General features: G+C 40.2%; 2 protein-coding genes across 2 annotated transcripts; both read right to left on the reverse strand.

Moving 5' to 3' along the window:
• Nucleotides 1–1,370: 1,370 nt before the first annotated feature.
• LOC116332244 (long-chain specific acyl-CoA dehydrogenase, mitochondrial-like) lies at nucleotides 1,371–10,852 on the reverse strand. The gene is made up of 11 exons (XM_031755124.2): nucleotides 10,664–10,852; nucleotides 4,903–5,082; nucleotides 4,685–4,822; nucleotides 4,155–4,319; nucleotides 3,999–4,065; nucleotides 3,753–3,917; nucleotides 3,280–3,381; nucleotides 2,843–2,956; nucleotides 2,564–2,691; nucleotides 2,392–2,478; nucleotides 1,371–2,307 (listed from the first exon to the last, which is right to left on the reverse strand). The coding sequence occupies exons 1-11, from the start codon at nucleotides 10,750–10,752 to the stop codon at nucleotides 2,214–2,216; spliced, it is 1,329 nt and encodes a 442-aa protein (XP_031610984.2). The 5' UTR covers nucleotides 10,753–10,852; the 3' UTR covers nucleotides 1,371–2,213.
• An 804-nt stretch (nucleotides 10,853–11,656) lies between these two features.
• Nucleotides 11,657–13,448, reverse strand: LOC116332146 (long-chain specific acyl-CoA dehydrogenase, mitochondrial-like). Its single transcript, XM_031755001.2, has 3 exons — nucleotides 13,335–13,448; nucleotides 13,063–13,173; nucleotides 11,657–12,962 (listed from the first exon to the last, which is right to left on the reverse strand). Exons 1-3 carry the CDS (start codon nucleotides 13,425–13,427, stop codon nucleotides 12,915–12,917), a joined length of 252 nt encoding a protein of 83 aa, XP_031610861.1. The 5' UTR covers nucleotides 13,428–13,448; the 3' UTR covers nucleotides 11,657–12,914.
• Between the last annotated feature and the right edge of the window lie 2,923 nt (nucleotides 13,449–16,371).

Raw genomic sequence — 16,371 nt, forward strand, 5'->3', positions numbered from 1 at the left:
GACGAATCATCAGCGTTTAACATAATCGAAACATTTATTTTAGACCTGGAACCTAAATGCGCCGGGCTCTAAAGAACTTTAAAGAACCTCTACTGTTTAAATGCGTTACAGGCTTTAAATGAAACAGTAAATAAAACAGACTGACTGAGAGTTAACACAAAAAGGTGGAGACATTTTTCATAATGAATGTTTGAGGCCTATTTTTTAGTTTTCAAAAACAATAATTTATTTAGAACAATTCAGCAGGATACATATTGAACTTGGAGGACAGAAACAAAGTATAGATCGATACCAATTCTGGGTACAGCATTGGTATCGGTACTACCGATACTACTACCGATATTTGGATCAATTTGCCCACCTCTAGTCAACAGCAGATACTCTCACAGTGCCCTCGAGGTGAGGCGTGATGGTCACAGACAATGACATGACACCATATTTACAAATATACCCAAGCTCTGAAACACTGATGCCCCAAAAATCTGAATAAATGTGCAGAAAACGTGATCATCAGCAAGCCTAACGTGCAAGAAAACTGAGCTTTAAACTTTGAAGGGATGCTTTGAATCATCAGGTCTAATTCAACAGCCTGCTTTTTTCCGCTGCACTGTCATTTCTCATGGGCTCCTCCAGGTTTGAGCAGTCCCTTACTGCCACCTACTGATGGAAGTAAGTCAATACGCTGAAGATGCTGACACTGCCATATTATTAAGCATAGTATATGCAGCATAAATCAGTGGGGCATTTAAAGCAGACATCTTTAATTTGATGTTTAACTAAAACAACCCATAACTGATGAATTAAGAATGCAAGTATGCACAAAACTGAGTTAATTATAATTAACACTTGCCAGTAATTCATAATTCATGTTTATGTAGTCATGCAGAAAGTTCCACCCCATTGATCTTAAACCTACTACGATCTGTGCTGTATGTAGAGAGACTCGTAGAGTGACATAACTTTCAATAAGCTGTCACTAGATGTTCCCTGAAGCTAACACATCAGGGAACCTTATCCGAAAGATGTTTCTGAAACTTCAGAGGATCTTCGAGAGGTAAAACACCTCCCTGCTTACCTGACCTGCCTGTCTTGAATTCTTAAACTTGGAACATGTGAAAATTTTTGTCTTGATTGTAGCTTTTAAGAGCTTAAATATATTTTCAAGCCTGAACATTTCAAATAGATATATCCTGCTTTTAAGACGTTACGAGGGCTCAAAAATGTTAAAAAGGCTAGGACTTCTTCCAAAAATCTGGGGGATTTTCCATGTACAGAATCTAAAATTGGCATTTAGAAGAGTCTCCCTTCTCAGTCACACTCCGTGTCATTTATTTCATTACATTCATGACACTCACAAACAAGAGCTGATAACCACTGGCACAAAGTTAGTGCTTCATGCACTTTGACATTGTTTTTAATTAAATATTTCCGTGACACAGGACAACAATCATAAGCATTTCAAAGACTTTCATTGGAAAATAAATCAATTTACAATGAGTGTCTTGTGTTAAAACATTGTTCATGCCGTTTGTAAATTAACTGAGAGTGGCAGATTATGAAAGCAGGCATTTAAATCCATACTAACAAACACTGATTTTAAAAAAGAAAACCTCCTATAAGGGAAATTACATCAGATATCTTTAATCTGATGCAGACTGGCCACATTATCAATGCTAAAACAAGGCATTGCTGACAAACTTTGTTAAAGAAGATTCTCCGTATTCCCTGTCATATGTATACTGTAGCAATGCTGAATGCTAAAATTATTATTATTATGTCCAAAGATTTAACTCATGAGGTCAGTGTATGTCCATCCTTATTACATATATGAGTGCAGAAGCTCCGCCCACCTGCTGCTCAAAACCTCTCTTTAAAAGGGGCATAAAGGGGAATAGAGCTGAATTTAAAAAGACAATTACATGTCAGTGAATGAATAGTCATAGATCCTAAACTGGGATGAAGTGGTTGAACATTTACAGAATTAAAGCAAAAAGCAAACAGTGTTCTTTTATTCCCTTTATCGATCTGAAAATTTCAAGTATGATTAAACCAGTGGACGTACTGGTGTTCACATCACAGCTGTCATCAGGACATCGATAACGTTCCCAGTGTTTGTAGCTACACTAGATCCATTCTTTTTACATTGTACCCGAAGATTCTGAATTTCTAAATCTCAAAAAAAAACAAGATTAAAGAAAAACAACAACCCAGTTTCACTTCTGGCTGACGATGGTGCGGGCGATGAGCTCCTTCATGATCTCGTTGGTTCCTCCGTAGATAGGCTGAACTCGTGAGTCCACAAATGCCCTGAAAACACAAACAACATGTTGATGAGCTGAAATAAATAAAATAAATCAAAGCTCTCTGTTGGAATGTTTACGTGATACTAACTTGGCGATGGGGTATTCCCACATGTAACCCCAGCCTCCGTGGAGCTGCAGGCACTGAGTAGCCACTCTGTTCTGGAGGTCAGACGCCCTTCACATAAGATGAAGTACATCAGAGCGTGACAACAACACAGCTTAGCCTTTAAATCATGACGTTTTAAACTCCAAAAACTCACCAATACTTGGCCATGGAGGCTGTGGCGGGATCCAGGCTTTTCTCAGCATGGAGCTGAAGGCAGCTATCCAGGAAGGCTCGACCCACACAGATCTCAGTCTTTAGCTCTGCTAGCTTGTGCTGCACAGTCTGTGGAGCGCAAAGACAAAAAACAGATAGTATGATGACTGGGAGGATGATTTGATAAACTGGTCCTTTTTAAATAGGAACTCATCAGGACAGACTATATCCTTACATGAAATATCCTAAAAATATTCACCAAAAGAATTACTATAAAGACCTGAAGGTGAGCGACTGTTTTGCTGAAAGCCTTCCGCTGCATTACATAATTTCTGGTTTCCTCAAACATGAACTCACAGCTCGCTATGGCCATGTCAGCAATCAGCAGACGCTCCTAGAGAAGGGAAAAGGTGGTTTGACGTCAAATTAACCCAAGTGAGACATTATCTGCAGATGATGTGTACAAGCATGTGATAAAACATATTTAGGAGTGCCAAAGTACAAAGACGATGAGGCTAAAAATCCAAAGATACTTGTCTGTAGGTTCAGATTTGACTAAGTTATGAATACAAAGATGTTTTAGGTATTTCATTTTGTAAAAATATGGGTGCAGCCAGACTGGATCTCCACCCAGGTTCAAGGTACGGAGAGTTACTCTTTCTTCAGTGGAGGCACTAAGTGTTACTGATATGAACATGCCATAAATGTTGTGTTCACCTGTGGGAGTTCATTCATCAGGTAATAGAAACCTTTGTTGAGTTCTCCTAAGAGGGCATCAGCTGGGAGGCGCACATCCTCAAAGAATAACTCAGCTGTGTCCTTTGAAAGAAGCAGAAACACAAGTGAGAGGATGTAATGAAACATGTAAGTATAAATCCTTAGTAGCACAAATGACCAGGTTCTGTTGTCACCGTTTAGCCTCATCCATTTGTATAAACTGTAATTTAAAGGAAAAGTTTGAAATTTAAAGAGCTAAGAGAGTTATATGTGCAATCAAAATTGCCTTTGTTTCTTCAGCTGACCAATCAGAGCAGTCTGGGCGTGTCGGGAGGGATCGTCTCACAGACACAAAAGCTGTTTCAGACACATACTTCTTTTTGATTTTGAAGCATGGAACCAGTTAAACCTACACTTGTAGACCATAAAAAAATGATGTAGGGGCACTTTATATATTTCCATGACCCTGGTACCTGGGCTTTCAGGCCAATCTTCTCCAGCTTCCGCCCTTTGTGAAAGCCCTTCATGCCCTCCTCCACCAGGAACAGACTGATCCCGTGTGCTGCCGTCTTCGCCTCACGGTTGGTCACTGTCACTACCACCACCAGGTCGGCCATCCAACCATTTGTAATAAATACCTGAAGAGGTGAGATGGAGTAATATCTATACTGGACTTTAAATGTAATTCAGTGACTGCTGTTGAAGTCTTGACTCAGTACCTTGTTGCCGTTGAGGATCCAGTCACTGCCGTCCTTCTTGGCATACGTCCTCACACCCTGAAGGTCACTGAAAAAAATAGAGGAGCTGAGTCGCTGAAGCTACCTGACATTATGTGTGCTGATTTCTTGATGTTACGTCTGTGCTTTTGTACCGACCTGCCTGCTCCTGGCTCAGTCATGGCGATGGCAGCGATACATTTCCCAGCGGTCATCTTTGGGATGAAGTGTTTGATCTGTTCCTTGCTGCCGTAGTTGACGATGTAGGGCATGACGATGTCAGAGTGCAGTGCAAAACCTGGGCCTGTGCAGTTGCAATACATTCTGTAGTGATGCAGAAAGAAGAGATGGAGATGAAGGATGAAGAGATAGCTGACTATAAGATCTGGCAAATACACTGGTCATCATCACCAAAGCTACTTTCTTGTGATTGTTTTTTAAAATGGTCTTGAGCAATAGTTCTCCAAGCTTTCTGAAGTGGTAAAATCATACCTGGATAAAAAACAAAAAAAACTGCAGCACTGCAGCAATGGATCGATCGCATGTCCTCACTTGGAAAAAGCTTCATTCTCTTTCTTGTGTTTTTAAAAATCACGTCTCAGCTGGAACTCATTGCTAAAATATTTCAGTCTCTCTGAATGTCGGTGAATAGCTTCAGATATTGAATAGTGGTTTGAAGGACAACTCACTGCTCCTCCCATGTGACAGCTGCAGAAAACAGGTCTCCTCCTATACCACCATGCTCCTCTGGTGTCATTACTCCCAGCAGACCTTGCTCACCAGCCTTTTCCCACACCTCCCTGCTCACCTGACCTGCCTTCTCCCACCTGCAACAAAAAACTGTTAAAGTAAAGCTATTAAAGGCTTCTTTTAATAATTCTTGGTAGGTCATCAAACTTCCACCTACTCTTTGTGGTATGGCACCACTTCCTCTTGGAAGAAGCGCCGCACATTTTGTCTGAAGAGGTCATGGTCCTCGTTGAAGATCCGGCGGGTCCCGATGTCCATCAGGGATTTGGCGCTGGAGGTCTCAGGTCGGCGTGAGGATGCAGGCTGCCTGAACTCCTCAGACTTATTGTGCTTAAATCTGTGAGGACAGAAATTCAACCACATGTCACTATACAGCCAGCAAGTGCCTGACCTGGGAGCTCCATGACAAATTAACTCACTCGGCTAAAGCATTAGCAGCAAATTTTGTGTCTCTGTGCTGAATTTCATCAAAGCTGCTTTTAAATTAAACAAATACACATAAACATAAAGGACAGAAAAAACAAACAAAACCCTCCAAAACAGATCATTACATACAGCTGAGGACCAGAAACAAAAACAACTGATGTATCAATATTTCAACTTAAAAAAAAACTGCATCCTGTAATCTCTTACGAACTACCGCCACTGCTTCAGTGACAAGAACACAAGTGAAGAGAGATGTAACATCGTACGAGACCATTGCGTCATCTTCCTCCATATTGACATCTCTCAACTTCTCAAAAAAATCCAAGGTGTTCTGGATGTGATGTTCAGAGCTGCCTGACTTTGAAACTTTGAGATGTTATAGGTGACCACGTTGATCAATCAGATATTTGGTCTTAAGGGCACTCCCTGTTTATGGATCTTTGGTACATATATTCTTTACTCTTGGAACTGTGTCTTCATTCCATATATTTTACATACAGTGGTCAGCACTACAGGCAGAAACATGGGTGTGCCACGGGTTCCCCAGTTTTACCCATCATGGCCACTTTGTACATGGAAGAATTGGAATAGAGGGGTTTGTTATCCTACCCTGGAACACAGCAAGTGATTCAGGTATGTGATCAAAAATTGTTCCACCCCAAGGATCAGGTCCCCTGGCACAGAGTAACATAGTGTACGCTGTTAAGTGCCAGGAGGATTGCCGTGACTTATACATCAGGAAAACCAAACAACCTCTGGCTGAGCGGATGGCACAACACAGAAGAGCTACCTCGTCAGGCCAGGACTCTGCAGTCTATTCACACAGACCACTGGACACTCTTTCAATGATGAGGATGTACACATCCTAGACAGGGAGGAATGCTGGTTTGAGCGCGGAGTCAAGGAGGCCATTTATGTGAAAAGGGAAAGACCATCTCTGAATCGAGGAGGGGGCCTAAGGGTACATCTGTCACCATCTTACAATGCTGTGATTGCAGCCATTCCCCAACTCTCTGTGAATGGTACTCATGGCCATTGATCAGTGGGCTTTGATTGGTGGTTGTTGATCAATGGTCCTGACAATTTGCATATTAATGACCAAGAAACCGACCTCACAGCCCATTGTTCATTCAATGGGCTGGTTTCAGTTGCTGTGCAAATGTACTGTTTCTAAGGTTGGGAAACCTGCAGTCAGCTGAGACTGAAGAAGTCACTTGGATGAGTGACGAAACCTTTCTCCCACTGAAAACGCTACGTCCAGATGAACAGAATCAACCTTTTGGGGTAAGTCTTGAAACAAACTGTTGTATTCTGATAATAGAACATAAACTCATAAACTAATTATGTTTTATGAATGTGGCTAAGGACCAGCAACATTTGTAGTGCGCAAAAGACAGAAGAAAAGAGAACAGATAGGAATGGAGGCAAATTTAAATTCCTACCTGCACCATCACACTCAAGATATAAAAGATCATACATATATTTTATCATTTGAGGTAGGGTCCCCTTAAAGAAGTGAAAATGTGAAGGACAAGAGACAACACATCTGAGTAAAGCATCCTCTTCCTCCTCACCTTAAGCTTCAGCTGCTGAACTGAAATGAGGGCAGGACTCAAACACACTAAACATGCATAAACATGCTTGTTTATTCTCTGCCACAATTACTTAATGTCAGAAGATTCGACATGTGACCCTCTGGACAGCTAACAATGAGCCAACAACAAAAATTGGTTATAAGCTAACATGCTAATGATAGACTCAAGCATCCTAACAATCACGCTTTCCCTCTGATAAACAGTTTGATTACATTTCCATACAATAAGAGTTTATTCGCTAAGCATCCAACAACTTTAGATCCACCTACAAGAACATTTCACTCACGTCAGCTAAAGCCAGCATACGTTGGGAAAAAAAGCTGTTTATTGACAGAAATGTTTAACATATCCTTAATAAAATCATCTCAGTATCACTATCAGTGGTCAGAAGTGACCTTCACTGCCTCATCGACTCCTATCTGACTCCTTTCACAAAGTTTTACAGACTCCTCCAGTGAAATCTGACATGTACACATTGATAGCTGAGGTAAACAGCCGACTGACAGCCTACACACTTCACAGTACAGATGAATAACCGTCAGTTTTTGAGGTGACTTGTGGGTAAAAATGTGAAACGCTGCAAAATAATTAATTGATGCAAATCAATTGCGAAGTGTTAACATTATTCAAATATTTTAAAATATATTGTGTACAAAAATGAGCGCTTAGCTTACTACAATATGGTTGTCTTATAGTGGCCACCACAGCCAGGATTATTGACTTGAATTGGGAGAGGTAAGAAAACAAACTCAGTTGACATTAATCTACAACCCACTGACATCTACTGGTGAGATTTTACGCTTTAACCACCTTTGCTTTGCTTTTCCTCCCTCGTTGCGACTGTAAATAAGAATGATTTCCTAATGACGCGCGTTAACACTAGAAGTCCCAGAGAAGAGCCATTTGGCTTTTCTACCTATAAAACCCGCCGTCGAGCCAAATGGCTGGTAGGCTTTTAGCTAATATCCTTAATCACCTGTGAACAGCTGCTTTTGTTATGTAAATAAGGTGGGGCCATGCTGAACCACTTGGAGTGGTTAGTTTCCTGAGCCACAAGGAAACTTGTGTTTCAGTTTGCCTTAGGGAGAAATCAACACACATGGGTGTATTTCCTTTGTTGCTGAGATTTATTGATAAAACAGTACAAAAAAAACAAAACAAAAAAACAACCATTTGTACACATATTTACAAATAACAATAAAAAGTGAGTGAGTACATTTCAACATTTTCAGCAATCACTCACAATCCTGGCACTGCCATGGTATCTGTAGTCTGCATTTACCACATGTGTATCTGTAGCAGTGAACACATCGCACAGTGGCATGATTGTTCTTGCATTTGTGTTTGACCTGACACGTGGCTCTTTTTCCAGGGCTAGGTGTGGAGGGTTGTGTCCGAAGCAACTGTTCTTTTCTTGCCTTCTTCCCAGCCATATGAGAGTTAGCCAACTCTTTTGCAAACTCCACCAGGAAGTCCACCCGTCTTTCCTGCGTCCCGGTGCATGCTTGATACAGCACATGTGCATTCAGTGCTGCCATGTCAATCATGTTATAGAACACGGCAACTGGCCAGCGCCAGTTCCTGTTCCTCTGTGGACAGTGTACTCCCGCACCATCTGGTCCATCACATCCACGCCACACTTTGTGGTGTTGTAAAGGGTGACAGCGTTTGGCTTCCTTTTGGTGGTGTTATCAGTCTGAACCACGCTGTGCATGCTGCTAAGAATATAGACTGTCTTCTTCCGTTTGGTCGACACGCCGTCAGCGTGGCAGCTGAGGTTGAAAACACCTAAGAAATAAGATAAATTGTTATTTCCATAGCACTTTTACACACAATGAAACACATAAACATAGAACCACAAAAGACCTGCAGCCTACCTGAGTGGTGAATTCATTGCGATCTGTGTATCTAGCGGATTGAGGAATTTCCCAGCGAATCTTGCTGACTGTGCCGAAGATGGTGGTTTTCCGTCTAAGAAGTTTTTGCGCAAGTGAAAGCGATGTGAAGAAATTGTCCGTGGTAACATTTCTGCCCTTGTCTAGGAATGGTTCCATCAGCCTCATCACTGATGGCAGAGACAAATACTGTACAACACATCCCTTTTTTAAACTCAAATGATATTCCAATTCCTTAACCAAATGAAATACACTGTATAAATGAAATAATTCCCTTTCAAATTATATTAAACAACCCAACTTATGTTATCACCTTTTGGTAAGTGACTCACTAATATACGCTCCAAAACACGTTATATAACTCCACTAAACATACAATATTCACACATGGGCCCCACACACACTCACATTCACACTTGTTGCAGGCCTGTTTGCTGCTCACGCTGGACGATGGAGAAAATCCTCTTCTCCCCAGTAAGAGCACAAAAGTCTGACTTACAGTTCCGTTGCTCGGTAGGTCGCCGTTCACCAGTCCCACACTAAATCCACTCCCTGCGGACCCGATGCTGTCTCTCTACAGCGCGTTAGCCCGTCACTGTCCAGCTCTCCGACAGTCCATAGCGGCTGCCGCCGTGGCGCAGCCAAGCAGTCCGGCTAGCCTTTAGCCTCGACGGTCTTAGCTGGAAACACAGATTTTCACGGTGGTGCTACCGTTGAAACAAAAGTCACTTCACCCACACTCTGTTGCGAAGCTCCCACACGGTTAGCTTTCTAGTCACACACTCTTTTGTGCTAGTTAACCTCAGTAAAACTAGCGGAGTCTCTCACTTTGGCCCAGCTAACCTCGTGCATCTCTCCATGCCGTTCTCTTCTCCTCCTCCATTGCAACAGATACACAGGTCCCGTTATATGCTACCTTCACGGGCCTCCAGAAAATAGAACTCTGAACAATATTTTAACTCCTTCAGAGTTACATACCATACAATAATACTTTATGATTAACATAACAGTTTGATTGCTCTAATTAATTACCTGTATTTACCTTGTGACATATTACAGGGCAAATTAAATTCAGGGTACAGTTACATCACATAACTGTGAACACCTTATGTTACCGTGGCGTTCAAGTCCATGGGAATTATGAGTATCTACTCCCAAATTCCCATCCGGGCTACATTAGTATCGGTTCATGGTATCGGTTAACTTTTACGAGTACGCGCGCATTTTACAGTATCGGCCCCGATACCCGATACCAGTATCGGTATCGGTGCATCCCTAATTCACACTCCCCCACTCCCCTCCACAATTCTCAGGTAACGACCCAATTTACATATGAATTGATGCTAACAAACTAGCCAAGTTAGCTTCCACTTGGCTGACAGAGGGTTAGAAAAGCCTGGGACTTCTAGTGTTAAATAAAGGTCACACTAACTTTACATGGGAGTACATGGAAGTACAGCCTTGTCAGATCAGCTTCAGTTGACATCTCTTCAGCACACAGACAGTTTATTTAATATGGGAAAGCTTTCAAACTACCTTTAGGCACAATAATCTACCTTTGAAGACTTCAATACGATTTAATTTTGACTTAAAACAACTCTCAACCAAAACATGTTTTATTTAGATAACAATGGCCAAACTCGTGTATCTTCACTTTTAGACTGCTGTAATTTTAAAACGTTCACTTCATTTTGAGGTTCTGGTTTCGATTTTCACATTAATTTAAGATTAAAGGTCTCCATGTAAACAACAGGTCACCATAAAGCGTGTCAAAGGTAACCGCGCACACACATAATACAGTCCGACCTTTTTCTGTACTATAAAAAATGCTCCGCAACTTCTACAGTGAAATATAAAAAATATAACTAAAATCATGCAAAGTAAAACTATTTCCTAAAACAGCGTAAATGTCCCGCTCACAGCTCTGAATGCATTTCTTTGCGCTGATATCGACAGATGCGGCTCCAGCTGACCAGAAACAACTTTAACTGCGCATTTTTACCTCGCAGTAGCTGCAGAGAGCAGCCGTCCTCTTCCAGACACATTTCTCAGTCCGAAAACACAAGATCCGATTATTCTGTTCGCCAACATCTTCGAATCAAAGGCTACAACTTCACAGCAAAAAGACGAACAGAGCAAAGATCGTCTGAGCGACACTAAGAGGCATCACTCGGTTCTTCTTCTTCTTCTTCTTCTTCTACATTTTTATTGGCGGTTGGCAAACAACTGAAACGTGCATTACCGCCACTAACTGGTGGTGGTAATGCGGTAATGCAAAACGATAACTTTTACTTCCAGATTCCTTTTGCAATAAATCAATAAGATCCAGCATCACTCGGTTTCGTTCCTGTAAATGTGAGCGCCTGAAAAGTACTGTTGTTATGTGAGGTCGGTCTCGCTTATGATTGAGTCCAAATAAAGCGGGAATGTGCCTTTAAACGATGTTAATATCACGAATACAAACGATTTGTTTAGTCCATAAAATAGGGTGACCAACTGTCCTCTTTTTTGCACTTGTTGACTTTAAGCCTGTATGACATTTTTTTATTTCACTATTCATTAACCGCACAGAGAAGGCATTGTTTAAATATGTTCATGTTTTCTTTAAGCAAACGGTATTAAAGTTATTCATGACTGGGCCAAGTGTCCTCTTTTTTGGAAATCAAAATATGGTCACCCTACCATACAAACACCAGCAGAATGAGACCGGTAACTTTTGTCTTCTGTTGATTTGTTGCTCAGCATTTCCACCTATTGGCGGGGGTTATGCTATTGCGCACACACTCATTGCAGTAATTTAGAGTTTAAGGCAATTTTCGGACATTTATAGGCCAAAAAAGCACGCCAACAGCAAATGGGTTTTAATTAAATAATTGCACGATTTTTTGTGTTATTTCAGAGTAACAAGATGATTCACACTTTGTGCCCAACAAAAATGTTCCAGGCAAGCGCATCAGCTGCTTTAATAAACCAAAGACAAACCAAATGACGGAAATCTGGTGGTTTATTTGGCTTTATTTGTTTATTGCATTCTTCCTGTCATATGGTGAAATATAGAGAGATAATATAGCATCTCTAACACCAGCTTCTTATTTAAACACTGTGAAAGATATGGAGTGATCTTTAAAGTGCACAGGCAAAAATAGATCGGTTTAAGTTTAATATATCAAAATTTGGTTGACCTAGTTCAAACAGTCCCACAGTAACTGATAACAAAATGCAAATAGTTTCCCAATGAAGCTTTAACATAATTTGGCTAGCTATATAGCTAGCTACATTTAATTCTTCAATCAGTCTTTTCTCACTGGACCCCAATTAGCTGTTTTGAAACATTATTCCATAATTTAAACAAATATTATTTGAGCAAAATTATTATTTTTTAAAATCAATTTCTTAATTTTATGCTTATAGCTGCTTAAAGCTATATTTTTTTCTCTTTTTCTTCTTTCAGACACACAAAACATAAACAGATTACTTTAACATTTCTTGTGTGGTTACTTATTTTCTCATTTATTCTCTACCTAGTTCAGCTGGTTGATTTTTGTGACAAACATACCAAACAATGCTGTCACAAACTATGCAGAGCCAGCACTCGTCATTTTTATTTATCTTGCTCTTGGTCGTATTGTTGGACTAGTTAATAGGTATGCCCTCATACCGTCATCTGTTGGGATTTTATTTTGAAAGGACATATCTTGTTATGTTGCAGCGCATACGCGAGAGTTTAATAAAGTCACATTGGTGTGTATATTCCCGTGAAAGCTGATGCCCCACGTGTGTTTATTCCTCCGTCTACATCAATAACTAACTCTTATCAGGGATTACATCATCATTTTTATTTATCTGCCGATATTGATATATTGGCCAGTTTTTGTCCACTTAACTCACCATCTCTAACTAGGCTTACTACTCAGGGGCTCTGGTTACTGCAGTCTGTTTTGGTTTTTCTGGTAGGTAGAAAAGGTAGTGGCAAAAGATGGGCCTGGATTATCTATTATAGTATCATTAATATGATATCAAGATTTTAATTTTATTTACATCACAGCTGTCATCAGTATGTCGATGACAGTCTTTTTATGTATTATCCTAAGTTTTTGAAGTAGATTTGTACCAACAGCACAGTTTTGCTTTAACACCATCACATAAATGAAGAATTCAGTTATGATTAAACAATAGTAGGAAGTTTTGAAGCAGTTCGTGATTGCATTTCATTTCTGGCTGATGATGGTGCGGCGATGGGCTCTTTCATGATCTCATTGGTTCCTCTGTAGATAGGCTGAACTCGCGAGTCCACAAATGCCCTGAAAACACAAACAACATGTTGATGAGCTGAAATAAAAATCAAATCTCTCTGTTGTAAGGTTTACAACTAGCTAGGCGATGGGATGTTCCCACATGTACCCCCAGCCTCCGTGGAGCTGCAGGCACTGAGTGGAGGTCAAGGCAGTTTTCCAGGAAGGCTCGACCCACACAGATCTCAGTCTTTAGCTCTGCTAGCTTGTGCTGCACAGTCTATGGGGAGCAAGGACAAAAAACAGATAGTATGATGACTGGGAGGATGATTTGATAAACTGGTCGTTTTTTAATAGAAACTTATCCTGACAGACTACATGAAATATCCTAAAAATATTCACCAAAAATCAAATGCTTTACAAATGAATTACTATAAAGACCTGAAGGTGAGCGACTGTTTTGCAGAAAGCCTTCCGCTGCATTACATAGTTTCTGGTTTCCTCAAACATGAACTCACAGCTCGCTATGACCATGTCAGCAACCGGCAGACGCTCCTAGAGAAGGGAAAAGGTGGTTTAACCTTAAATTAACCCAAGCGAGACATTAGTTGCAGGATGATTTGTGTAAGTATGTGATAAAAAACTGTCCATGGGTTCAGATTTGACAAAGTTATGAATATAAGGAGATTTGGGGTATTTTGTTTTGTAAACCGCTGTGACTTTTGACCTATGCAACACTACATACTGTGTCTAGTATAACTATTATTTATTCAATAACCCTTAATTAATCAGTGTTCTCATTGGACACTCAGTTACACCAACGTAATAAACACTGAAGTATTCAAAGTTATCAAGACTTTATAACAAATACTAGTAACTAATGAATTCACAACATTTATGATGTTCTGAGCAGAAGCAGATATATACACACATATTGTGTTTGGCTAGCTGCACAAGTGGATTGACTTGTGTGTGTGCAATACACTACGTGTTCACATTATCCAAGAAGGATAGTGCATGGGCTCATCAGACAGAGCACATGAGAGTGCATGAGTTCTTCAAAGGGTAATGTTTTGAATAAAAGAGTGATATGTGGTAGATTTTCAGGTCAGTGTTACCTAGCTAAAAGTAGTCCTGTTTTTGCCACAATATAATTGGCGACCCAGCCAGGAGGGCAGACAGCAATCCAGAAGCCGAGGACCTGGGGGGACTGGGAAGTTGCATATATGAGTGATAAGACACCAAAGAAAAATAAAAGTAAGGAAGAGCTGTTTCTGCTCATTTTTGTTGCATCTGGGTGCAATCAGGCTGGATCTCCACACACGTTAAAGGTACAAAGAACTGGTCCTTCTGCAGAGGAGGCATTAGGTGTTACTGATATGAACATGCCATAAATGTTGTGTTCACCTGAGGGAGTTCATTCATCAGGTAACAGAAACCTTTGTTGAGTTCTCCTAAGAGGGCATCAGCTGGGAGGCGCACATCCTCGAAGAATAACTCAGCTGTGTCCTTTGAAAGAAGCAGAAACACAAGTGAGAGGATGTAATAAAATGAGCATGAAACGAAGACTATTAAGCAGTAAACTAGTCAAAACTTAGTAAACTAGTAAACCTAGTTAACTGGTGCAGACAGCAGAGATAGACAGGAGGACGCTGCTAATAAAGTTACACAATTACACAGTCAATTCGCGTTATTCGCGCGTATTATTATATTTACAAAATACCAGTTTTTGTCTTGGACGTATCATTTTATTTTTTTGTATTTATCCGCGACACCTTAAATGCAGGTCCGTGAAAATATTGTCTGACATGATGACACGGTGCTCTAAGAAAATGCTCCGCAACTTCTAAGGTGATATAATCATAATCATAATAATAATCATACAAAGTAAATCTATTTCCCAAAACTGCGTAAATGTTCCACTCACAGCTCTGAATGCATTTCTTTACGCTGATATCGACAGATGCAGCTCCAGCTGACTAGAAACAACTTTAACAGCGCATTTTTAACTCGCAGTAGCCGCAGAGACATCCAGACACATTTCTCAGTCCGAAAACACAAGATCAGATTATTCTGTTTGCCAATATCTTCGAATCAATTAATCACTTAATTATTAACAAATACAAATCAACAGTTTAGTCCATTAAAAAAGTAGCAGAGTGAGACCTCATATCTTCTTATTAAACGTAGCTAATGTCCGATAAACTGAAATCTGGGACTTAGATAGCAGTAATATTTCATACATTACTTAAACTCACTAATTTAATTAAGGGATTTGTTTTAAATTATAACGTAAAAAAAACAAAACAATACACAATGTAAGAAGGTTGTGCATGTAAATGTGCTGGCTGCTGTTTGCATGTTGTGTTCTCTGAGGGTGCTCCGGCTCCCTCTCACAGTCCAACAACTCGCTTTTTTAGGTTAATTGTCGATTCTTTTGGGAATTACAATCATCTATTGGGAATGTGATTCTGAGCGGTGAACTGTCAAGTGTGTACCCTGAGTTTTACATTATGGCAGCTGGGATAGTCTTCAACCCCCTCTCCAGCAACCCTTAAGTGCTTAAGAGGAATGAAGAAGGAAAGGGAGGAAGGCAGAAGGAAAGGAAGGAAGGATAACTACACTTTATGATCTCAGCTGTGATTATTAAAGGTTTGTGCTTTCTAGACATTCCCTGTAATGGAAAGAGCAGAGGGGTATGGTACTTCATCACGGCACTGTGGAACTATCAAACAAAAGACCCCAGTGCTGATAAGGCAACATGCTGTCCATTACCACCAGTTATGAGGACATAAGGTAGGTGGAAAACTCATCTGATCCAGCCTCAGTCACCCTAAATGAGAGTAAATGTGTTACTTTTCTTCAAGTCCTGTCATATTATTTTGTATGTACAAAAGTTTTAGAACAGAAATATCTTTATGCATGCTTAATCAACCAGGTAAGGGAATCCCAAAATGTTGATTCTGTTCAGCTGGACGTAATGTTTTCAGTGGGAGAAACGTTTCATCACTCTTCCAAGTGACTTCTTCAGTCTCAGCTGACTGCATGTTACCCCAACCTTATAAACAGTACATTTGCACAATGACTCAAACTAGCACCACTGAATGAACAATGGGTTGGTAGGTCAGTTCCTTGATCATTACAATGCAAATTTGAATGATCATTGATCAATGACCATTGATCAAAGGACATGGTTACCATTCACAGAGATTTGGGGAATGCAGGCTGCAATCACCGGATTGTAAGATGATGAAAGCACAGAAATATTTAACTTAAAAAGATAAATCCAAATAGATTAAATCACTGTTCCCATTTTTTTTTACCTTCCTGAATTATAGCTACATTTTCAGGAGGGTAAAATTAGTACTTCTGTAATGGAAGTGCCCGAGGTGACTGAGAACCCATGATTGCAAGGTGACTGAGAAATGTTCCAAACTAAGAAATCATGTTTGTTAAATATGTGTAATTTATATGTTTT

This window comes from Oreochromis aureus, linkage group 23 (genome assembly GCF_013358895.1).
Source record: "Oreochromis aureus strain Israel breed Guangdong linkage group 23, ZZ_aureus, whole genome shotgun sequence".
Lineage (NCBI taxonomy): Eukaryota > Metazoa > Chordata > Actinopteri > Cichliformes > Cichlidae > Oreochromis > Oreochromis aureus.